Source organism: Labrus bergylta, chromosome 11, assembly GCF_963930695.1.
Source record: "Labrus bergylta chromosome 11, fLabBer1.1, whole genome shotgun sequence".
Classification (NCBI taxonomy): domain Eukaryota; kingdom Metazoa; phylum Chordata; class Actinopteri; order Labriformes; family Labridae; genus Labrus; species Labrus bergylta.
Window position 1 is genome coordinate 11240263 of NC_089205.1, and position 25000 is coordinate 11265262.

At 41.0% G+C, this 25000-nt stretch overlaps 1 protein-coding gene across 1 annotated transcript in view; it reads left to right on the forward strand.

The window, feature by feature from the left end:
• lekr1 (Leucine-, glutamate- and lysine-rich protein 1) overlaps nt 1–25000 on the forward strand; it is a 69203-nt gene that overhangs the window by 7347 nt on the left and 36856 nt on the right. Inside the window, exons 2-3 of the mRNA XM_029279141.2 lie at nt 11654–12168; nt 22863–22940. Of these exons, the coding sequence (XP_029134974.2) occupies nt 11654–12168; nt 22863–22940 (593 nt within the window). The remainder of the gene's footprint in view (nt 1–11653; nt 12169–22862; nt 22941–25000) is intronic.

Genomic DNA, 25000 nt, shown 5'->3' on the forward strand with positions numbered 1-25000 from the left:
TGTTCCCTTGTCTGACTTTCTGTCTGGCTTGATCTACTCTGTTCAGCATGATGAGTGCTTGTGTATTTGGAACAGAGCAGAGTGGAGTGTCGCTGCTGCACGCTCCATTGACAAAAACCGCGGGGCGTGCTGTGGAAACAGCAGCATTGACTAGAGACTGACGGAACGCAGCACGTACGGACTATGTGGAAATTGCGGTTTAGGGCTGTCGATGTGAGGAAATTCCCCCCTTAAGTGATTCAGGATGGCTCAATTGCTTGGTATGCGGTGTAATCGAATAACCCCTTTTGATTTGTTTCGTACATTTTTTTTGTGATTAAGGGGTCAGCAACTGTCAGACGGCAGACAGCGCCTGCTGCTGAAACGAAACACCATCATGGCAGCAACAGTTATCACCAGAATCACGTCCTCTTGTGACTCCGTTGACAACAGTATCACATATCACAACAAGTTAGCCTCAAGTGGGAGGCTTGTTATAAAGACCCATGATAGCCAGCTTCTCTCTCTCTGATGCTGATGTGATTGTAAGTCTCTTGGTTTTGATGAGTCAGAGTTGCAGGGAAACTTTAAACAGGAGTTTTGTTGTGATGTAAGAAAGAAAAAAAATGAAACACTGTTTGCAAATCAGTACCCACTGTGTTGCGCTTTTTTTTTTTTTGGTAGGTAACAGGGTGAAGGTGCTTCAGCATCAGGTGCTGCAGCCCTGCTTGCATGATGATTGTCATGGCGTTGTTGTCGAGACAATAATAAAATAAATAAAAGTCACAATCAAAAGACCTCTGGCGAGCCAGATACTATTTGCAAGGTTAGACCTCAGATTCACTGTTTTTTCCTTGTTTCACAGGAATCATTTTTAACAAAATTGCATCTAAAGTAACTGGTTCTTCTTTTTCATTTGGCTGAAAAGCTAAATGTTTCAAAAAGGGAAATGTTACATTCAGTTTAGGTACCTGTGTAGTTTCCATTGTTTCTGTCTAAATATGATGTGGGTGAAGTTTTGATGGTGGATTGTTAATATCAGTTTTATTCATTTTTGCGGGTTACCGTGACATGCCTTTTCTACATCCATAATGTCACGAGGTATTTATAAGATTTATTTTAACATACTCTATTAATCATAAAATTCTGTTTTTTACACTCTGTTACTGAGGGACATGCTTCTCAAAAATATAGGCCCAAAATACACACATGCCCAAACAGAACCTGTGGACACGCATTAGTGGAGAGATGTCAGAGTCTGGCTGCTACACACTGCTACACAGGGAGCGTGCCAGAGCTGTTGGAGGTTCGGTGCCTTGCTCCAGGGCCCCTTGGCAGTACCAGTGAAGTGCACTGGCACCTCTTCAAGTACCAGACCAACTCAATACTTTGGTCCGCACTAGGACTTGAGCCAGCGACCCTCTGGTCCCAACCTGAGTCCCTGCAGACTGCTCAACTGCTGCACCAAAGCTACTGCCAATATTTCCTCCATTGATTATCGTGAAAACGTTCTTACTATCACAGTTACTCCTTTAGCATTTAGGTATATTCAAAGCTGAAAACAGCCAGTCCTGGCACTTTTTTTATCTGACGTTAAAGGTCTACCTACAGCTCATTAACTCAGGTCAAATTTGAGGGGAAAAACATACAGTACAACATGGAGAGATTCAATTTACCACTTATACAAACTAATCACTGCAAGAGGACAAGATTTTTTTTGTAAACAATCAATTAACTTTTGAACACTCTGCCTTCCTCCAAAGGTAGCTCTAAGTGCAATAAAGCTTCACTTACGTGTACAGTCAGTTTGAATTAGTTCTTCCCCGTTTTAGGTGTTTGAAGCTTCTTTGCATAATGCACTCAGATTCGGCACGAAGTTAAACACTGCAGGCGACAGCACTTGTTTTCTCTTGCTCAAGAAGGTTAAATGAGGTCGCGTTATCCTTCGCTTCGCCGGCTGTCATCCAGTCAGACAGAATGTCATTCCACCTGGTTTGAACTACGAACAAAGAAGTCAAAAGCTGGATAAATGTTTAGAAGGTCTGGGTTCACTGACTGTTCAGTAATAAAAGATATAGAACAGTTATACAAGATATAAAACATCACCAGGCTGACAGGAAGGCAGACATGCAAACACATTTCAGCCGGTGTTACCTCCCATGGCCTCTCCTGGCTTATGTGCTGTGCCATGTCGTGCCGAGCCTTGTGTTGTGATGCGTGGTCTAGTGGGGCTAACGGAAGCACATGTGTTGTCTGCTAACTCTCATTAATGTAACAGACTATACTCCCCCTTCTCTCTCATGCTTCTCTTTACACTGGTTGACCTGCTGTCCTGCTTTCACCTTTTATGTCTACGCTCTGTCTGTCTGTCTTTCAAAACCTGGGTCCTGATGAACACAGAAAGAGAGTAAATAATGCATAATACAGTCTGTCTCTTTTTGTGGTGGTATATCATAAAGTATATAGCATTGACGTTATCAAGTTAACAAATGAGGATATATTACGACCCTCTCTGCACTATAAAAGTTACGTCTAGGCTGATAGTGGATAAATGAAGGCAGAAAATACAATGTAGATATTATTTTACAGAAGACATGTACTTTTTTGTGGTACCACAATCTTAAGTAACTTTAAAGACTTGCACCCATCTGCTTTGGAAAAAAAATACTATAAGACTGTTTGGTTGGCCCCCATACATACACATACACAAAAACACATACACATCAATAGAAAGGCAGAACAAAATGGATACAGACAGTCTTCTGCCTGCTCCTAGGGCTAGTTGTTTGTTGTAGTACCAGCCCTTGCCGTGCCGTGCCGTGCCGTGCCGTGCCGTGCCGTGCCTCTCCTTGTGTTGGATGTGATGTGATGCGTGGCCAAGTGCTGGTAGAGACAGCCATAGGTGATTCTTTCCCTGCCACTGCCCTTTCCTGGTTTCCACGCAAAGGAGCAACTAAGGTAGGCGGCCATGCAGATGGGAAACAGAAGGCAAGGGGCTAGAATATATGCAAACAGCAGGACTGCTGGTCAGCAATAAACATACAATACCTGATCAAGCCCCCCACCAAGCCCTCTCTTTGTTATGGAACCTTTTCTTAACCGTATGGTTAAAACCTTTCTTCCTGCACTTTGTCTTCTTGGCTGACTCTTTCATGACTTTCTTTTGCTGTTTATTTCATTATATGCAGACTGTTTACACGAGTGGTTAAACAGATCACAGCAGATCTGTTATCTGTTTGGATCACCCCCCAGCAGTTTCAGGACGCACGTGATCCGTGGATCGATAGAAAATATATCACCATGGTGTAAATCCCTGTGCAGGGTTACTGTGAACAGAAGGCAACATTTAGGAAGTGCGTGTAGGCTCAATGGAGATCTGCTGAACAAATAGGAAGTCTACTTAGTCTTACATGCAGAAACTGAACTCAAAGCGCTGATATTTCAGTCTGTATGAATTGTTTGAATAGACTTTTCTCTTTTAATCCCACTGCTTATCATCTGTGTTTATCCTGAATATCATGAACACTTTCTAAATACAAAGGGGGTTTAGGCAAATCTAATTGCTTGTATTTATTATTGGAATTGTGGCAATGAGTATGCAGTGAAGAAGATAGAGGATATGATAGGCTACATTATTATATTTAGATTGATGGATCATTGAGATTGAGTCTGTTATAAATGCACTTTCTGACTCATGGCTAGCTGAATAGAAAAGTGACATCAGAAATGTCTCTTCCTTTTTTCTTTTACAAATCTGATCCGTGCCAAAAATCTGTGACCCGATCCAAACCGTAAGATTTGTGATCCATTGCACCAAATCTGAGTTTATGTGTGTGAGTGATTGACTGTGGACTGCACTGTGCTACTCCCTCATGCGGACACGCAGACCAGACACTGGCCATCTCACACTCGTTGATTCATCCACTCCACAGTACAGTATGCCCCTGATCTGTCTACCCCCCTCCGTTCTCTCTTCTACTCACACGCCACTGCCCTCCCCCCTGCACTTCCCTCTATCCCCCTGTGACCACTACTAGCCTACCCCCTCCCCCCCCCCCCCCCCCCCCCCCGTCTCCTTTGCACACACCCAGGTTCACACACGCAGACATACCCAGATAAACAGACATAAAAACATATTCATTCACAAAGACACGCACACAGGGCAGTTGTCCTGTAACTTACACGTACGCACACATAATCACAAACATGCCCACGTTTTTCACTCGTGTACTAGCTCTTAAATACACACACACACACACACACACACACACACACACACTTATCATGTGATGTGTGGTGCGCCATGGGGTCCAGATGAGTGGAATCTCAGTGTTGGCTCTCGCTACACTGAGCACCACAGGGGGTCTTTATCGTCGCAAAAATCAACAAAGCCACAGTCACGAAGCACTGTCTCGATCACTCACACAAACACATGCACACACATAAATACACAACTATGTGTGCACATGCATCCAGGCATAATCACACACACACCGGAAGAAAAAAACCAAAAATAAAACCAAAAGTGCTCTCTCACACACACACACACACACACACACACACACACACACACACACACACACACACACACACACACACACACACACACACATACACAAAGTGATAAAAGCTCATAAAAACATTCTGGTTCTGACACGCAAAGACATGAGCGCAGCTGTGAAATAATTTCAAAAGGACACACACACACACACACACACACACACACACACACACACAACCCTAACCCCTCATGCACTTTTTCAGTCCAAAAGGGAAAATAATTGTGTAAAATTAGGTGAAAAAAAAACGTAACTACTTGATCCCTTCTTAAATGCTTGCGTGATCTATCGTGTCTGTGATTTCACAGACCAGCAGATAGAGGAGCACGATGGATTGCCAGCTAAGCAGATAGAAAGGAGAAAGCAATTGGGAGATTGAGATTGCGATAGAGAGAGAGAGAGAGAGAGAGAGAGAGAAAAAGAGTTTAGAAGGATTCAGGTATAATGCGAGGCAGCACCCTGCCTCTGCCTTTGTTTTTTTCCTCTGGAAATCCGCCACCCATCATCATATCACTTGATTAAACCTAATCCTAATGCCTCTAATCGCCCAGGCACCCAAAAAATACCTAAGTGCCTTGTACCCCTCCACAACATCTCTAAACAGATTTCAATAACCGTTTCTCTGTTCGAGTGGGTTTGAGTGTACTAGATGTCTTCTTTCAAAAATTGTAAAAGGGTATTTGAGTTTATCAGCTGATAAATAAAATGATTAGACTGTTGGTGAAAATCTGTAGTGTTTATACACTCTCTGTTTTCCTGCTTTGTCGACCTGTGTGTTCTCTGTCTTTTATTAGAGCGCTGGAATTATACTATCTATCTAATAATGTTTGGCTGATATTGATTGATCTTTTGACTGTTCAGTTCCAAAAGTTTATTATTATTTTTTAGAAATAGTAACTAATAGAGACAAAGAGGAAGGGTGTTAGTTGCAGCCAAGTGAAAACGTTTAATCTGCTTAAAGACCAATATCACACAACTCTAGCCTTTTCCCCAGTGAGGGCCTGCATTAGTTATCTAAACTTATACACTCATGATATAGCTCTCCTTACTTCTCTTGAATTGTTCTGACCCTAAAGCCTGTTGCAGCATTGATTTGTAGGTGATTTTGAGTGAAAGATGATTTTATGCAGTGGGTGGCCTTGAATGTTTACAGGTACATACTACTGTGTGTGCGTGTGTGTGTTTGTGTGTGTGTTTGTGCGTGTGTGTGTGTGACTGTGTGCATCAAGTGACTGCATGCCTGTTTGGTTAGTTTTTGTCATGGAATGCATGACTGAGTGGGCAAATCGACACGGAAGGTAGTCTGTGGTGCGTGCGTGCGTGCGTGCGTGCGTGCGTGTGTGTGTGTGTGTAACATGAACAATCCATGTTCGTGACAGTGACCTTATTCTGGTGTTTTGATGAGCCAGATGGATCACGGCAGCTGTAGCTGAGAAAGCAGAGGTGGACAAGGGAGTGGAACAGGAAGACAAGGAGGAGAGGAAGGAAAGAGGGAAAAGGACAAAGGGAAGGGAATTTTAAAGATTAAGACACGACAAACCAGGAGTGAAGAGGTGGACTTAAATGTAGCAGAAGAGAGGTTATCATTCTGGGAATAACTAGATCTTTTTATGTGTCTTGTCTGCATTGCGGAACATCCCCTGCACATGAGACAATGACTGCAGACATTTGCACACAGACACACACGCAGACAGTCAGGGAGTTAAAAAGGCATCGTGTAAATTAATTATGTTTCTTATCCTGGCAAGACACCAACCAACCACAGAATGCCCCCACCCTGTCGCCTCCACTCACACCCCCTGCATCACTCCACCCCTCCTAAATGTTTCACATCAGGCAAGAGGTAATAGCCCCATGTTTAATTGATGCAGCATCGAGGCATTGTGGTGATAACATGGGCTGTGGAGGGGGCCCTAGTGCTAGTCAAAAAATACAGACATTCAGTCACACAGAGCGCAGCCTTACCTGTTAGGTGTAGACACCAAGAGGTGGCCACTATGTGGTTATTGACCCTAAGGAACACACACAGGTAGTACTAATGTACCCTGAGGCATTATGCCTGTTTTGCATTATTACATATGCTTACTTAATAATGAAATGTTTTGTAACAGATATTTATGTACTCTATGTATAATAGAGTAGAATCAGAACATGTATGCAAAATGCAATTTAATATTTTAAATGAGAGAGATAGAGAAGAATGATCTAAGAGGAGCCATATAAATGTGTGCACAAGAAGGGAAGAAGTTTAGGTGTGCTGAAGAGGAGCATCAACTGGTTGCTGGTTTAAGATGTTTTACTCCCTCCTCTCATTCATTCTCTTTTTTCAGTACTCGTAGGTTTCATTCAATTGTGTGTGTGTGTGTGTGTGTGTGTGTGTGTGTGGGCAGTTGATTTGGGCTGCTGGTATAGGGTACTGTGTGTGTGTGTGTGTGTGTGTGTGTGTGTGTGTGTGTGTGTGTAGGGTTAGTTTTGTGGTTTGAGTGCTAAGTGAACGTGTCAGTGCCCAGGGCAAGAGGTCTCCCCTTGGGGCCCAACTCAGTCACGGGAACACACAGCCCACTGGTGGTGCAGACATTCACCCTCAGGGTGTGTGTATATGTGTGTGTGAGTTCGCAGCGAGTTAGCCATTGTATGAGTTTCCTGTATTTCTGTGGATCCGTATGTGAGTAGATTTACCCGTGTGTGTTAGTCGACGTCTCTTTCTGTTGTTTGTAATATATACTTGTTTGTGCTTTTAACTGTGGGATTTAAGGTTCATGTGTTTGTGAGTCATTGAGTCTTTGGCTGTTTTTTTTTTTTTTCTCCCTTCCTTTCATCTGCCTCTGTGTGCAAAATGATTGTCTATCTGTTCGAAGTGTGCGTCTGTGTGTGTGTGTGTGTGTGTGTGTGTGTGTGTGTGTGTGTGTGTGTGTGTGTGTGTGTGTGTGTGTGTGTGTGTGTGTGTGTGCGTGCGTGTGTGTGTTAGTGTGCCGTCTTTATTCGTGAGTGTGTGTGCCAGTGCCAAACTGGAGTTACAGCATTCAACCTCTGGTCTCTTTATAGTGTTTGGATGCATACTGGTTGTGTGTCTTCATGAAAACATCACTTGCAGAACTCCTGAGCCAGACGAAAGCATTTTTGTAAAGAAAAAAAAAAAAATCTCACAAAGAGAGTCGCACACACACTCAGACCCACACCAAGCGCACACAGACAGACACACACACACACTTAGTATTTTTGCTGTATCTATGCCTCCAGGAACCATGAGGACATCTGCACAATAAACACTAAAACCCCCTGAGCCCCAGTCCAAAATATTGCTCACACTTGCACGCACTTACTCTCTTTCTCTCTCTCTCTCATTCTCTCTTGGCCTTCCACCCTCACACACTCAAGCACATTTGTACTGCAAATAGATAATACCCAATACTCTCCTGAGTGCATTTTGTGGCAACACAATGTAATACATTGTTTTGTTGTAGAGCTTTTTCTCAACCCACACTAATATGTTTCCTCATCTCACTTTCTATCCTCTCTGTCCAGTTCTATTTCTCTACAAGCAACCACATCAATGATAATAACTTTATGTGTTTTGCTGTTCAGTACAGGGAACCCCTGCATTGTTTTTCCATTGGGCGTGTTCGCTTATGGCATGACGTTGCCATAGATAGATAGAACATTCCTGAAATTCATCTGTCTAGTAGAACGTTACAAGGAGCATAACTTAGTTGAGAGCTTTTGTAACAATTCTGGGCTTTCCATGAAATGGAGGGCAGCATTTCAATTTGTATTTAAAAAAATGTTTTAGTGCTTTTCCCCATATGTACACACACATCACCGGCTCTATTTCAGCCCTCTTTTATTTATTGTATCAGTTTAGTCAAGAAGTCAAGATCTCTAAACTAGTTTTTGTTTTTTATTCAAGAAGTTTCTGTTTGTGAAAAAGCCTCACGACTTTTGAAAACTGGATCCAAGCCATATTTAGAGGATATTTGATATGCAAATATATGTACACACATTCATCTCAGTATAGACTAATTTAAATAAGAGTCATTTGTCCTACAGGCACAGCCCACACAATGACGATGTCCCACACAATGATGATGTCAGACAGCAACAAAAGTGCACCAAAGCAGCTGAACAGAATCCCTGCATCTACTGTACCAGCTTCTCATTTAGGTACTTTGTCCTGTGAAGTTCTTTACCATGACTTGACAGCATCGTTTGAGGATAAAGCAATGACTACATCTTTCCTGGTAACCTGATATAACACTTTATTACCACCATACAGAATTTAGAATCAAATGCCCTGTGTCACTCCATGCATAAATTTGGATCTGATTGCTTGGAAGTGCAAAAAGGGTTGCAAAGCTCTGATGTGAGAAATAAATCTAAATTTTCAAAGGATATAAACTTTTGTACAGAGATTTTCATCCACAGACAATGAATAATAGATGCTCTTGAATTACGTCCCTGCAGGAGCTAAGGGTTTGAACCCCCTTCTTTTGATAAAGAGATGACCAACTCTACCACTGAGCCACAGACAGCTTCTCTGTTTCATTGGGTAAAGGTCAAGTCAAATAGGAGGTTTACTCTTTTAGACAAAATATCCATTAAAAAAATTGATAAAACTCCTATCAGCCTCAGCTTCACCTTGTTTTTAGCGCTTATAGTTCCAATCAAATGTGATCATGCAAAACGAAGGCGTTGAACATGTCGAACCATTACCTGCAAAGTGACACCAATAAGCCTGCCACATGGTCGACAGAATACACATATGGGTGAAAACCTTATAAAGCAAAGACACTTGTGATGCTCTGTGGGCTCCTTTGCTCTGGGTGTTCTATGGGGTCTTTAGTCTTTTTGTGATTTGATAGTTTAAACACACAGGTTCTGAGGTTTAACTGCCTTCTCCTCCTGTACCTCAGCACTTGGTGTTGAGTGCAGTGTTCTTCTAGAAGCCTTCTGCTGTCTGTCTTTCTGTCTGTCATGGCTGCAAGAAGACAGACTCCCACTGTCCTGAAGACAGGAGGCAGACACATACTGCACCTTGACCTGACATGGATAGACAAGATGCTAACACAGAGCAAGACGGCACTGTGATAGGTGAGGGAAGCTCCATGCAGCCGATGGCGTGCCTAAGGGGAAGAGAGAGAGAGAGAGAGAGAGAGAAAGCTTTTTCCTTGACTTCCCTCAATCATTTGTCAGGTCAACAGCACTTTCAAGAGTTGCTCTGTGTTTTGTCTGTCTGTCTTGACTACCCTCCTGCCATGCTTATTGACTTGTTCCTCTCTTGAAAGAAGAAGGAAAAAGAGAAGAAGTGGAAGAGATAAGAAAAAGACAGTCATCATTAGTTTGACCCAATTTACTGTCTTTCAAGATTTCAAGCAGTTGTTGCCAATCATGTGATGTACCCCCCCCCCCCCCCCCCGCCCTTGCTGTTGCTTCATGTTTAGGCTATTTCTTTTTGTTGGTATGTATTACCAGAGAAGACAAAAATATAAGACTCAATACTTAAAATTCAGGTTATTTATTATTATTATATTTATATATTTATTATTTTCCTTGACATTTTGGTCACACCTAAAGGCGTCTGTGTCAATAAATCTATCATGGCAACCTCATATCCTGTGTCATGACAGTAGTTATTACCCTTCCCTGGTGTCCTCCCATGTATGTCATTTTTGTGTGCAAGCCTCTTTCACCTTGTTTACATCATGAAGCAGTCGATTTGCAGCTTGCTGACATGGGAGCCGTCAGCTTGTCATCCACATGCCAGTTGCCTCCCTGCCACACATCATCATGAAGATGAAAGCTTAGCAGATGTGATCTTATCCCTCATAAACCCTGAAAGAATTGACAACAAAGAGGGAATTTCAGGAGTTGTTATTACTGACAGACAACAGTAAAAACAATATCTGAAGGAGGGATTAGAGCATCTGTATTCTCTGCTTTGAAGTGCAGACAGATAAATAGATGCCTTTGACACCAGCGGTTGCAACAGATGATTTTGATGGATAATTGGGTGTTGTCATTGAAAATGTTTATATAGACAACTTTGAAACACCTAGTTGTAAAGGCCACAGATTACTCATTCTACATTTTATTAGCTGATATAACTTTTTATACATTCAATTAATTGATACATTACATACTAATTAGTGCTGTAACACTGCAGCGTCTCCCTGCAGGCACACTGATGGAAAAGAACGACACCTCTGCACCTTTGAAAGGCTCATTTCACTTTAGAAAACATGAGACCACTCAGTTGAAAAGTCGAAAGCAATATCCACCTTGTGATATCAAACATTTCTCTTTGTTACCATCATCTTAAACTGGTTTTATTTATTTTTCCATCTGTAAAAACATTTTTTTAATCCTGTGGTTAATGTTGAATTAACACATTCCTTATTAACTTATAAGATAAAAGCTATTTTGTATCCAGAAAGGAAGTAAACTACCCTCAGCTTAAGACGGTACAAAAACACAAAATAAAAGCATAAAAAAAAATAAAAAAATACACCCAAAAAAACAAGGAATTTCAAACCTGTGGTTAAACCTGCAAATAATCGCAAATTCAATATTTTATTGTTTGACAGCACTAATATTAATATTTTTTAGCTCTATACTCTATACGTTTTCAGGAGTCAAGAGTTGTTCTTAATGACAAAGTGTGTATGAAGTGTGTCACAAGAATGATGAAGCCTGAAGACGCCTGTTAAAAGAAACTTAAGAAGTTGTTGTACTTCTAATAGAGGTGGCTGTGCTCTGTGGCAGAGTCGGTCATTTCTCAAACGGCAAATCGAGGGTTTGAGCCCCAGCTCCTGCAGATAGATATTGATGTGTCCTTGGGAAAGACACGTATCCCCAAGTTGCTCCCGCTACTTTGTCAATGGTGTGTGAATGTGTATGAATGAGATTAGCATACTGATGGCTTGTGGACATTCATTTTGGACGTAGCAGCCTCTTCCACCAGTGTGCGAATGAGTTAGTGTGACCTGCGGTGTAGAAGAGTTTGAGTAGTCAGAAGACTAGAAAAGCGCTATACAAGCTCAAGTCCCTCACCATTCTGTTATTACATCTAAATTACTGTTATTATCATATCCAACTTGTTGTTTGTTTTTATTCCACAGATGGAGCACAGTGAGACGGTGTGTTCTTACTGTGGCATAAGCTACCTCATTTTCCACGAGTTCCATCAGCTCCAGACCCAAGTGGCTCAGTTTAAGGCTGAGCTCCAGGGATTGAGAGAGAAAGCCAAGAGAGAGAAGGCCCAGCAAGAGGCACTGGAGCTGAGCAGGTTGGAATGGGAGAGGGCATTTCACCTGGAGGGGAGGAAACAGGTAGAGGTGAAAGAGAAAAGCATCAGAAGAGAGCTAGAAGAGAGGATGAAAGACATGGAGACCGCTTTGAGAGAGGAGTTTGAGATGAATAGGAGAGAGATGGAAGAGGAGTTCCAGAAAAGCAGTCAAGAAAACGAGAGACACTTGAGAAGAGAGCTGGGAGACTCAGAGGCTGAGAGACTGAGGAAGCAGAGAGAGCTGGAGGGGAGGGCCGAGGAGAGAGAGAAAGTTCAGAGTGACGCACTTCAAAAGGCCAATAAAAATGTAGACGAGCTGAGAAAAAACCTCCAACAGCTGGAAGAGAGGTGAGATTTTTATGTTTGTCTGTGCTTCCCGTCTCTGGTGTGAAATGATCTCTAATGCCAGGCTTCATGTGGGCAATTATCCTGTGAGTCATGCTGTTAACATAAAAACACACAAACACACTCTTAGAGGAGTCATATGTATCCTGTTCTTTTATATGTGTATGTATGTATATCTGGCACCAACCTCGTTGCTTAATTATATATTTTACTGTCATCCTCAACTACTTTCATCATCCAATACCTAGAAAAGAAAATGCCAAATGGATAGATGTAAATAGAGTGTAGACTGTAGAGTGTTGCAGATTGATTTCCATGAAACAAGACTGTTTTCCACTAGGTGTTCAGGAGGGGCTGGAAATGTTTTGCTTAACAACAAACTCACACACAACCTGGTGTTAGCATTTAATTTGGGAGGAAAATGTATTTTTAAAACAGTGTTTGAGAAACATCAGATTGCTGACTTTATCTAGACAACAAGTGAAAATGTCTATCTTGCTTATATTTAGTGGGGAAAAAACAACGAGACCCTAATACAAGTTTGGATACATGTTCAGAAATGATACACCAGGGGGGAGACACTTTGTTCAGTGCCAGGATTTGAGGAGGTGTGAGGTTAACAAAAATAACCCTTTCAAGGTTAGAAAGGCAGAAAGGGGTAGTTCCATGTTCACATATTATTTCTATTTTAGTCTATTAGCAACACTCTTTCCAAGAGGTTTGATCCTATATTTCACTCCATTTACATACCGAGACATCTGATTGGTAGTTAACATGTCCCCTGTCCCTTGATTGTTTTCATTGGTTAATTATAATAATATAAAACTGAATGTTCTTCTGGTTTATTGTTTTGTTTTGTTAAATGTCTATTTCAACTTTAACCAATTTTTAAACAGATTGTTTGCCTTTGCAGTGTTTTGTACGTCTGGATAATTGGCAAACTGATTGACTGTACTCTAAATCTGAAAAGTTTGTTTCAATACTCCCATCAACATTAAACATCACAGATGCAGAAATGAAACACGTGCTCATAATAGAAGAGAATGCAACAGATTCATACAGCACGTCCTCTTCTCTTCATTGCTGTGCTGTCGTTTATGGCTTTTTTTCTCTCCTCGCCTACACATGTTCTGTATCTCGGCTGAATTCAACCGATTCAGGCATGTTCTCTGGGGGCTGCTCCTAGCTAAATGTGGGAATGACAGAATATACCGAAACAACGGAATCACCTGATCTCAGGCTGCTAACTTAGTCAGAGCTTCAATATAATAGCTCGTTGTTTTACTTCATTTTAACTTATAAGTGCAATGTCAGAGAAAGTAAAATTGTGTGTGTGTGTGTGTGTGTGTGTGTGTGTGTGTGTGTGTGTGTGTGTGTGTGTGTGTGTGTGTGTGTGTGTGTGTGTGTGTGTGTGTGTGTGTCTTTTTGCATTAAGTGGCATATGGTGCACACACCCACAAATAGGTGGTGAAGATTCCTATTGTGCTTCACTTACATCAGCTCTAAAGTGTTGGTAATCAAATAGCAGGTGTCTGTAATCGAGCAGCCAACACAGGCTAAGTCAAGTTTGTGGGAAACACTTACAGACTAATTAGCATGCCATGAATGCCACATAAACATTTTAAGACACCTTCAAAGCCTCATCTTAAGATGCCCAGTGTATAGCACTAATGGACAATCTTTTAGAGGGTTCTGTGGACTAAATATATATTTTTATTAAATATTTCTTTCAATCGTATACTTTACTTTTTACTCAAGGCCATTAGAGAAAATCCAATATCAGCAATAGGCAAATCATTATGGATCATGGCTTAAACACCCAGTATGAATGGATTCAAAGTGAATATTCTGTCTTCATTTTTGTTTGTAGAGGCCACAGCCAGTCTGCTCATTCGGCTTGCTGACTTTCAGGTCGTCCGTATGTTGTTATGTGCATGGTAGACTGCTGAGCCAATCCACTATCTGGTCTAATGTAAGCTGATTATCTCTCCCGTACACTGCCTCTTCGTTGAGCGAACATTGCACGCAAACACACACACACAAACAAACACATGCTGTGCACAGTTGTGCTGTGGAGCCTTGGGGCCAAGCGAGGGTCGCGAGGTTAAAGTTGGGGCAGAGATAATGATGCACGGCACAGCGATGTGTGAGAGGCCAGTACGGAATGACAGCAGTGAATCTCTGTTTTGCTCTTTTTTTAAATCTTTTTATTTTTTTTATTTTTGTGTCCTTCTGCCAGCTTAGAAATCCTTTAATCGTATGTCTATTTTTTTTTTGAATGAAATATTCTCATGAAAATTAAGTAATCTACCCCATAATAAAAAAGAGTTATTCACTCATTTACTCTCTTTCTCTCTACCTCTTCCCTTTGTTGTCCTCCCGTTGATACTTTCACCAATAATTTGCCACAAACACTCACACAGATGAAGAACAGATCAAATAGAGAGATAGAGAAATAAGAGAATAAACATGAGAGTCGGAGTTAATTAGGCTTGTTTTACACAGCAGACTTGATTTTGACTTTGTTGTTAGGTCAGATTGGTTTTGATTGACAGCCCTTCTCTTAGCACAGTGTTTTAATTGGGTGATCGTTTCCATAAAAAGACAATAGATATTAAAAGGAGTGGACACAAATGCTTCTAGCCAGCAGGGTACTAGAAAAAGTTTTGACCTTTCCAATTAACCTTACTACTTAACTACAACTACTGTGTGTGTGTGTGTGTGTGTGTGTGTGTGTGTGTGTGTGTGTGTGTGTGTGTGTGTGTGTGTGTGTGTGTGTGTGTGTTAATTCAACTTTAAGCGGTCAAACAGCGTGTGTGTTTGTGACTGCTGTGTTTGATTGTTTGTGTATGACGGACAAAAGGAAGGTGTGAAGGGCAGCGATATGAAGAGTGCAGTTAATCTGATTTTTTAAATGTCACCTGCTACACAAGTTCAGACACAGATCTGCTGACCTATTCTGATTTGCTCAATAATATTATAAAAGGGCAAATATGTTGTTCAAAGTGACATAATTATGAAAGTAAATCAAAACAAACAAAGATTAAATCCGAGTGTTGACATTAGTATAAATAGCCAGATATGACTCATATAAAACGTGCAAATATAGAAATAAAGGCAAATTAAGGCAATGGCAGAGGAAAGCATCACAAAAGAAGATTGTCTTCATTCATATTGAGCCAATATTTTGAAAAGATCAAAGAAGTATCTTACATTTTTAAAGTATTATTATTTGCTGAGTGTACAGTACGTTAGGAGTTGTCTAATCCATGAAACCAAACATACACTTATCTGATTGATAGCTAATCCTGAAGTCATCTATTAGTTTATTCTAGGCCAGTTTAAGACAGAATGTTTGCTTGGCCAAGATGACAAGAGGCAGATTTGAATCAAAGTTCATCTCGTCGCTTAACTCAATACATTTCAGAGACTTCTTTTTTGTCTATCTGACGTGTATCTTATGAAGCAGATTTGTTTTAATTTTAACAATACAAAACTGAAGCTGCTGCTGTTATGCTGATGATGGGATGATCTCACTAGAAGCGGATGAATATTTTTTCCGAAGTTTTAGATACAATAATTTTTCAGATTGCCTGTCATATAGTGTTAATGTTCATTTGAAGTCTGAGCTATAGACTGTGAACTTTAAAAAGAGCAATCTTTCTGTATCGCTTTTGCAAACAAAAGAGAAATGTTATTCTCTGAGCTTTGCAGTAGAAAAGGTCTGGCACCAACTAGACTGGTATTTTGCTTAATTTGATGTAATTTTGTTTTTAATATCTTATAAACCCCTGTGATCTGTATTTTAAAAAGTTAAGCTTTGCTCTAGTTTTGTTTTTGTTATTTTATATTTAACAGAATTATACTAACAATCCCCAGGTTCCCGTTCACAGTCCATGAGAGGTCTGTTTTCTTAGGGTGAAAACATTGAATTGTTTTGACTTTTAATAACTGACATCATGTTGTAACTCAGAGCTTCAGCATACACTAGGCATATGCATTCCCAAAAGTTCTAATTTACTAAAGGTTTCTTACCAGGAGGGCTGTGTGGCGAGGTTGAATACTGGGTGCTATTACATTTAGATAGATCTCCAGTATGTGTTTAACACATGTCGCTGTGGCAGTCAGAGAGGGATAAAGATATTAAATATTGAGATAAAGATATTGGTTGAGGAAAAATGCATGATGGTTTGAAGGGGAACAAAATTTACAAAGGGGTTGGTTTAGGACCTAAGTAAGGAAATTGCTAAACAGGTTTAGACAGACAAATCTCATCTACCTGAGGACAGGTTGAAACATATCATGGAACTTGTGTGCATGCTTATGGCGTTTATAAACGTGTCTGGAAATTTAATATGCTCTGTGCTTGTTTCCTCTTGGCTGGTTAGTCTCAATCTTGATCTAAACTCTGTGTGTGTGTGTGTGTTTGTGTGTGTGTGTGTGTGTGTGTGTGTGTGTGTGTGTGTGTGTGTGTGTGTGTGTGTGTGTGTGTGTGTGTGTGTGTGTGTGATGTTTTTGTGGTAGTCTGACCTTTTGTGTATATGCATGTTCACACACTTGTATACACCTGCAGTGGAGGAGGTAATCACTCATGCTCACAGTAACAGAAATTAGATTAGGCAGTTATGAAGAATGAATCATAAAAATGTGTGAGAGTCCAAACACCCACACACACCTGGGGCTGGATTGTATCACTGATAAGACGACTTGCAGGTGGGAGAGAGGAGCGACAAATGATGGATGACAAATAGGAAGGCATCCATTTGCAACAAGGAACTGCAACTTTATTTGAAAAAAAATTGTATGTACCCATGTGGTTTTATATCAATTTATGGTTTTCACTGGCAACCACAGAAACAGGTCCAAAACCGCCGTGTGGGGGTGCTTTAGAACCGCCTGCCTTCTCTGGTCAAAACAAATACAGACCATTCCAGACCGGAATCTAATATTTTAAGGAGGACATACTGGCTGCGGCATTGATGTTAGAGAAGCCAGCACCTAAACATAGCATGTTTCCTTAATGTCGGATGGTATGAAGTAGCAAAGTCATTTTATGATTGAATTAAGTAGATATTTGACTTTTAAGGGCGTGGTCACACTGGCAATCTGTACCTTGCCGTACTCAAGCACGATTGGATTGCCAGTGTGTCCGACACACCAAGGAGACCGTTGGCCGTCGGTCCTAATTGGACGGTTGGTGAGCGGTCGTCGCCCTAGTTTTTGTGGAGTCCAGACCCTGTCGCAACCAGTCAGCCCCAGTCGGCCATTTGGACAGGTTGAATCGGCGTCGGTGAGAGGAATCTCTCTGATTGGCTGTTCAGAGGTTTCATTTATCACAAATCACAAAAAGCCCCTTAAACATGCAGCTGTAGTATCCATGCTTTCGCCTCCGCCTCTTATTTTCTTTGTCCACTAAAAGACCAAGGGTTGACAACGCCAGTTCCATTTTCAACTTTTTATCAGACATTATTCTCGATTAGAAGTACCTATAATACGAGTGGTGCGCGACAGCGGTGTGAAAATGGTCTTCTCGTATCATAACAATGGACTACCGCTGCCTGCTGGCATGGAGATTTATTTCCTCTCCATACGCAGAATATTTCCTTCCTATATGCAGAATGTACATGGTGGTTGGCCGTCAGCTGTAGTCTTTGCGGTGTGTTCTAGTGCAACCTTTTGGCCAAGACAAGAAGCGACTTGAGGCGATGCCACAGGCGGCCTTCGTCGCCACTAGTTCTTTGCCGTCTGCTTGGTGTGCCAGGGCCTCTAAAGCTAGCATGTGAGGTATTATCACAGGCCTAAATTCAATTTCACATTACCACATGAAACACAGACACACAGGCAGTTACACACATACTGTGTGTCTCTGCTGTGTGCATTTTAGTTTTATTGGAGGAGAACTCACCCTGGTAGAAGATGTCCTTGATTAAGATCTGATTGTGTCTCAACGTCTCTGTGGGGCTCTTGACAACAAGATCAATACAAACAACAAAACCAATGTGTGTCTTCACTATGTGTGAGTATCAATCACACACACACACACACACTGACACATGATAAAGTCATCAACAACAACATGTTGGCTCAGTAGCATAGCAACCCACACAATCAAATAAACAAAGACATACTTGTTGCCTTTCTGAATTTTTCAAGCTGGAGGACAAAAGTGTTTACATTTACTTTAAATTAATTCAGTCAACTACACTATGAAATCATTGTTTGCGCCGGTTTTATAGAATGTCTGTTTGCATGTGTGTGTTGTATTTCTGTGCACGTGTGCTTTTCTGATGATGATTACAATCATTGTTATGGCATCGCTTACATGGTTACCAGATAACACATACACTTTCAATACACACACACACACACACACACACACATGCACACACAGACCTATATATACACACACACACACACACACACACACACACACACACACACACACACACATGCACACACAGACCTATATATACACACACACAGACACACACACACACACACATGCACACACAGACCCATGCACACACATGCACACACATGCACACACAGCAAATCCTCCAACAGTTAAGGAGTTTTATTGAACAATCCTTTACAGATCTAATTCAACTGCATTACATTTTCATCACTGTGTTTACATTTTTATTTTAGAAACATTTGAAAGTTGTTCACACAGTGTTTGCATGTCACTGTGTGTTCATTTGCCTGGCTGTGTGTAGGTGTACAACATTCTGGTTCTGCTCCATTTCCATCAAAGTAAATGTCTTCCAGCCTTGAATGTCCTGCCATATAGATGATAAAGACAGCCTTGTAACTCACACACATGCACACACATAGTTGGTGAACAGATGATGCTTTGATATGGGGAAGCTTTTATGACACTTGTGATGTCAGGAAATGCCGGCACAGACACACACAAACACAGACTTTAATATGCAACCACATTTACACCAGCATGCACCCATACTTAAAGGCTTTGAGCAGAGGATGCCTGACATTCATTGGACGCTGAAGTTTCAGCTGTTTTCACTGTAGAGAGATGGTCTCTTATGGCCGAACATGGTATTACACCAAATTTGTTTGGCTGTTTTTTTTTCACGGATGAATCCTGTTAGAAATATCACAACTTGTACAAAGATTCTACTTTTAGAAAAATAACAGTTAAACTGTCAAATGCCTTTTTGTTGTTCTCTGGGTCAGCAACACAGAGAACAACGTTTTCTGACAGGCAATGTGCAGCCATACATACACAGTATGTAATATAAGGTACAAACACATCTTTGGTACAAATTGAGTATTACAACATACATGATCTTGATTTCTTCAAAACTGAAATATTTAAAACAATAGAAGCAATTAAATGTCACAAAGAGTTATAGACACCAGGGAAAAAATGGGCCTTAAGCTATTACTTTACATGTTGCTGTTGGTTGGCATAATCTGATAAGAAGGGAAAGGATGTCCCAAAGTTAAGGCCTCCAATAGCAAAATTGCATCACCCTTGAGTTTTAGCCCGGTACAAAAACTAGGATTAACAGACATACTGACACAGAACATTTTGTACACTGTCTGGGGCTTAAAATAAGCCTACTGGGGAATGTTAAGTTTGGCTTTATGATGTTGACCTTCAATTCAAATCCCTAAAAATATGAAGAATCACGGAACAAATAAAGTCTTTGCTTCTTACACACTCACAAAAAAGTAAAAGAAAAAAGACTTGGTAGGTCACAATAACGCTGTGGCTAGCAGATCAGTTGATGATGTGTGTGCATGGCTTACCATGTGTGTGAGTATGGCGTGTCCTGTGTGTGTGTGTGTGTGTGTGTGTGTGTGTGTGTGTGTGTGTGTGTGACATGTCCTGATGAGGCAGTTGATTTGGGCTGCTGGTAGGGGGTACTCTAATCTGGCACGCACTCACTGGCACTGCACTACCTAGTTATTCCACTGACAGCCACTGCCCTGGGAACAGGAGTTCAGACTCACGCACACTAAACACACACAGATTGGTTTACAAAATACACACACATTCACGCAAACACACACACAAACGCCCCTCTTGAGGCAATGTTCTTTCTGATCTCGCTTTGGGACTGGTGGGGACAGATGGGTGAACAGTGGGAGTCTGGGCTGCCATCACTCGGAAAGCAAAGGCATGCACGCACAAAAACACACATTTCACACAAATACACACTGACACAAAGACACACACACACACACACACACAAAATCACAGGCTCAGCCAGACTTGGTCAGAAAGTGGCAAACATGTGAACAGACAGGCTAAAATGTGCACAGGAAAGTCTAACTCACTCTGTGTCTCACACTTGCACACTCAGACAGACACGCACGCACGCACACACACACACACACACACACACACACACACACTCATGAACTCAGCCACAGACACACGCTTAGTTATTTACTTGTAAACATGCACTCAGATTCACACATGATCTCTCTTTCACAGACACACACACACACACACACACACACACACACACACACACACACAAAGGATTACTAGAAACATGCATACTTGCTCAGCTCATTCTCACCCCGCTTTACTTGTATCCCCCTACTGTACATGCAGTGAATTGCAGAGAAGCAGTTAACATTGTTTCTTATCCTAAAGTTACTAAGATGGTCTCCTGAAAATAAACATTTATCACTTATCAAGTCAGGTCAGAATAGCAAAAGTCATGTGTAGCATTATATAATTATTAAATCACTGGTGCCAATATCGATATTTAAAAATGTAAACGAAATACAGCGCTCTGAACAGATTTCCCTTGTAATTTGACTCATTGCATCATTGTTTCATGACACGTCACGGTGGTGCTTATGACATGAACGAGGGAATGTGAACTGATATAAGAAGTAGAGTGACCAAAGAAGAAGACAGCAGAATGTGATAAAAGAAGTAGAGGAAAAAGACAGAAGGATGTCTAACAGCGGTTAAGAGAAAAAGTCAAATCTTTCAGCTATCAGATATTTTGATGTACAATGTCCAATGATTAGATTGTCTTGCAATATTAGACAGTACATCATAATCCTCATAATCAGCCACTGTCATGTATGTTATTGTAAGTTATCGTACTATTTCCATCCCTAAAAGTTATTTTATTTCTCCATTTCATCCCTTAAAATTCCTCAACTTCCATTTACTAACGGCAGCATTATTGCAACTAACATTATAATCCCATTGTATAATAAAACTTCTGCCCTTCATAAAGAATAATATGAGTTATAGAGAATTTGATCTTAAATTGCCCTGAACTGGTACTTGTGGTTCTATCTTGGGTCAGTGGAGCTGGCACAGGTATCAACAAGTTTCCTACATGAGAACTTTTGGTGGGTGATTCTACACAGTGACTTAATGCTCCTAGATAAATGGACATTTAAGATTATGAGTATGATGGTCACTAAACCTGCAGTATTCAGAATAGGATCCTTTTGAAGTAAAAAGGGATCGGAGTAAAAAAAAAAAAAACATCACTTGAAGTGCACATCATAGAGGAATGTTCAGCATCATTTTCTTTGAAACATCTTCCCTTTATTATCAAACTGCCTTACATTTGTCTGTAAAGTGCTGCCAAACCTAAAAAAAAAAACCCTGACAAGATGAATTACACCTTTGGATTCAACATTGATTATTACCTGTCTGTTTTTAGTCTCCATCTGTCTAGTCTTCCCCACCTTATAACGCTTACAGCTCATTATGTTTATTCTTCCGTCTGACTGGCTGTCAGGGCTTATTCGTCGTGTTTTAGGAAGAAAAAAAAAACAGTATGTGTTGCCTCTGTTTTCTCAGGTCACACAGTCCTGCTGTTTATGTGTTGTGTTTGATTGTTCTTTGCTGGGATCTATCTGTCTGATTGTCCGGACTCAGTCAGGCTGAAAACGTCTGCTGAAAGGCAGTGCAGGATTAATGGTCAGTCAAATATCCACACGTGGTATTTGTGAGAACTGTCAAGGGCAAACAATTTAACCAATTTGTGTCTGTACATTTCTGCTGGTCATGTACCGAGCTTATGCATGCATTACCGCCCACATAGTGCTCAATATGGCCATTTTGGGTAATGGATATAGGAATAGCCTCCAACTCTGAAGTTGGTTATCATGTCAGTATCTCCAAGCTAGTTTCAAGAGCTGTAGCTGTTTAACTTTTCAGTTACTTCCTCCTTCTTTTATTCAATGTATTTCTATTTTGCAGTGGCTGTGGTTCAGTAGTAGAGTCAGTCGTCTTTCAACTAGAAGGTCGTGGTTCAATCCCCGGCTCCTGCAGCCACATGTCGTTATGTCCTTGGTCCAGACACTTAACCCCATGATGGCGTGATGAAAGATCATAAGTGGATAAGTGAATAGTCATGGACACTTTACATAGTTACTCTCGCTTTGAAACCTCTACTCATGTTAACACAATTATTTATTGTGAACATATGTATTAGATTATCTGAAACAAGATAGGATGAGCGGAGAGGGAAGTCCTTCTCTTCATATCAATTACCTCTGAGGAACAATTTAAATTTTTATCTCATTCCATTTCATCAGATCACCCTCTGCTCTCTATCATTAAAGTTGCATCATCTTTAAGCTCATTTAACCCCATGGGAGTACGGTGGCATTACGTTTGGATTAGGTTCTCTAACGAGTGAATATTGCTCACGACTCTCCACTCTCATGTTCTTCCTCGACAGGCTGGCACTAGCAGCTGCCACGAAAGAGGAAGCAGAGCAGTTACTTGGAAAGGAGAAGCAGAAAGTTGAAATTCTGAGGTAAGGAAATCAACAGAGAGAAAAGAGAGACAGCCATATGATACTAGAAAGAGGTGTTGGGATGATGTAGCAAAGGTTAAGTTGTGCCAAAGCAAACAAAAGATAGGGGAAGAAAAAAACAAAGTATAGGTTTGTATCCCCCTTATTGGCTGTGAGCTCCTTGACCAGATGCATGACAGGAAAGCCAGGGCAGATGGGAAACAACTGTGTGGGATGATAGAGGGAAACAATAAAAAAAGAGAATGGAAAAACAGAAAAGAAAAAGTTAATTCAGCAGACCCACTCATTATTTCCTGGAAACAAAAAGAGGAATACATGTGCAGGAGAGCAGAGTGGAGGTGGAGGTGAGTAGAGTGGGATGGAGGAGATGAGTCGTCAGGGAATAGACATTTTTTTCATTCAGGTTGCTGACACTGAAAGCTGCCAAATGAGTAAACCATCGGGTTCGCAAAGGCATACAGTCTCTCTCTCTTTTTTCACTATCTTAGCCTTATCACCGATGACAGATCTGGCTCATATCTGTTCCTCCATTTGGTGCTGTCAGCCTTATGATTTATGTCATCTGACATTATAAAACTGGCTCTCGTGACAAGCCGTGCCCAGGCTCTCCTCCACTCTGCACGCACACACACACACACACACACACACACACACACACACACACTCTCAGGCACCACGAAGCAGCTCCCAGTCTCCCCTCTCATTCTGTCTCGTCTGAGACTCCGTTCATTTTTGATCACCTTAAGCCACAAACCCTGCATAAAAAACACAACAACCACTCAAACCCTGCTGAGCTCTCCAAAACTGTCACATAACTTTGCACGCAACTCCAAACCATGTTCATGATGATTGTCTGTGAGTTTACAGGCCTGTGTGTGTCCCTGCAGGTGTGTGTGTGTGTGTGTGTGTGTGTGTGTGTGTGTGTGTCTGTGTCTGTGCACATCAGTAACGTTTTCCTGCCACCATGCTTGCAATGCATCTGTGTGTGTCTGTGTGCACCCACTTGCATGTGTGTGTGTGCTGAAGAAAAAAGGAAACTGTTCAGTGTGCTCTCACCCACATGTTCCTTCAAAAGTGTTCTTGGAATAACAGAATGTTCTATTCCGGCACTCTAGTTTTCCACGTCCACGCTTTGCATGGCTTCGCGACCTGATTGAGCGTGTGTGTGTGTGTGTGCACATATATGTGTGTGTGACTTTGTGAGCTTCTTTAGCTTGTGATCTTTCGTGTTACTCAAAGTGCTTTTCGTCTGAACATATTTCCTTATGAGTGGGTGGGATTGAAGAAAGAGAGAAGGAAAGGGAGAGTGCAGTAAAACATGGCTGTGCCCTTTTATAAGGACATTGTGGTATCATCAGTCCTCATTTACCCTTTTCTTCTTATTTATTGTTTGTCCTGTCTTCTTTTTCTCTCTCTTTAATGATCAATTTGTCTCTTAAATAACAAAAAAAAGGTTTGTATTGATTGACTCACAGTTAGGTCTGCAACAAACTTTAGAGCATTCAGGCACAAATTTGTGAAAGGACCGGATACTGAATGGAGATTTTGTTACTACATTTAATCAAGTATTGAGGCTGCGCTCACTCATTATTATCAGCCACTATATGATGCAAGCTCCAACAGATGGCAGAGTGTAATCGTGCTCGATTTGGCCTTGATTTGAAGTGTAAAGTGAATCCCATTTGACCCAGCTTTTGTTATCAAAGGTAGGTGGTGAGGGCTTAAACCACCAGATGAAATGACATTTTCTCCAAATCTAAACGTGTTGACACTTAAATACTAAAATCCAGTTTAAAATATTTTGATATATTTCTTAATCAATATTTTAAATGTAGCATGGGGGAGAGACGTTGTGTCTCTAAATGTAATCTTTATTATTAAGCAACAGTCTTATGGTTATTTTTGAAGTCCCATAGTCAAATAAACATCTGTGTTCCTTTTTTTTTTTTAGACATTTTGGCATTAATGCCTGACGCTGTCATGTATTTTTAACATGCATAATTGTGACTGCTCTATGTCCTTTTAAGCTCTCACATCGGCGTCTAAACTAAAAATAAACA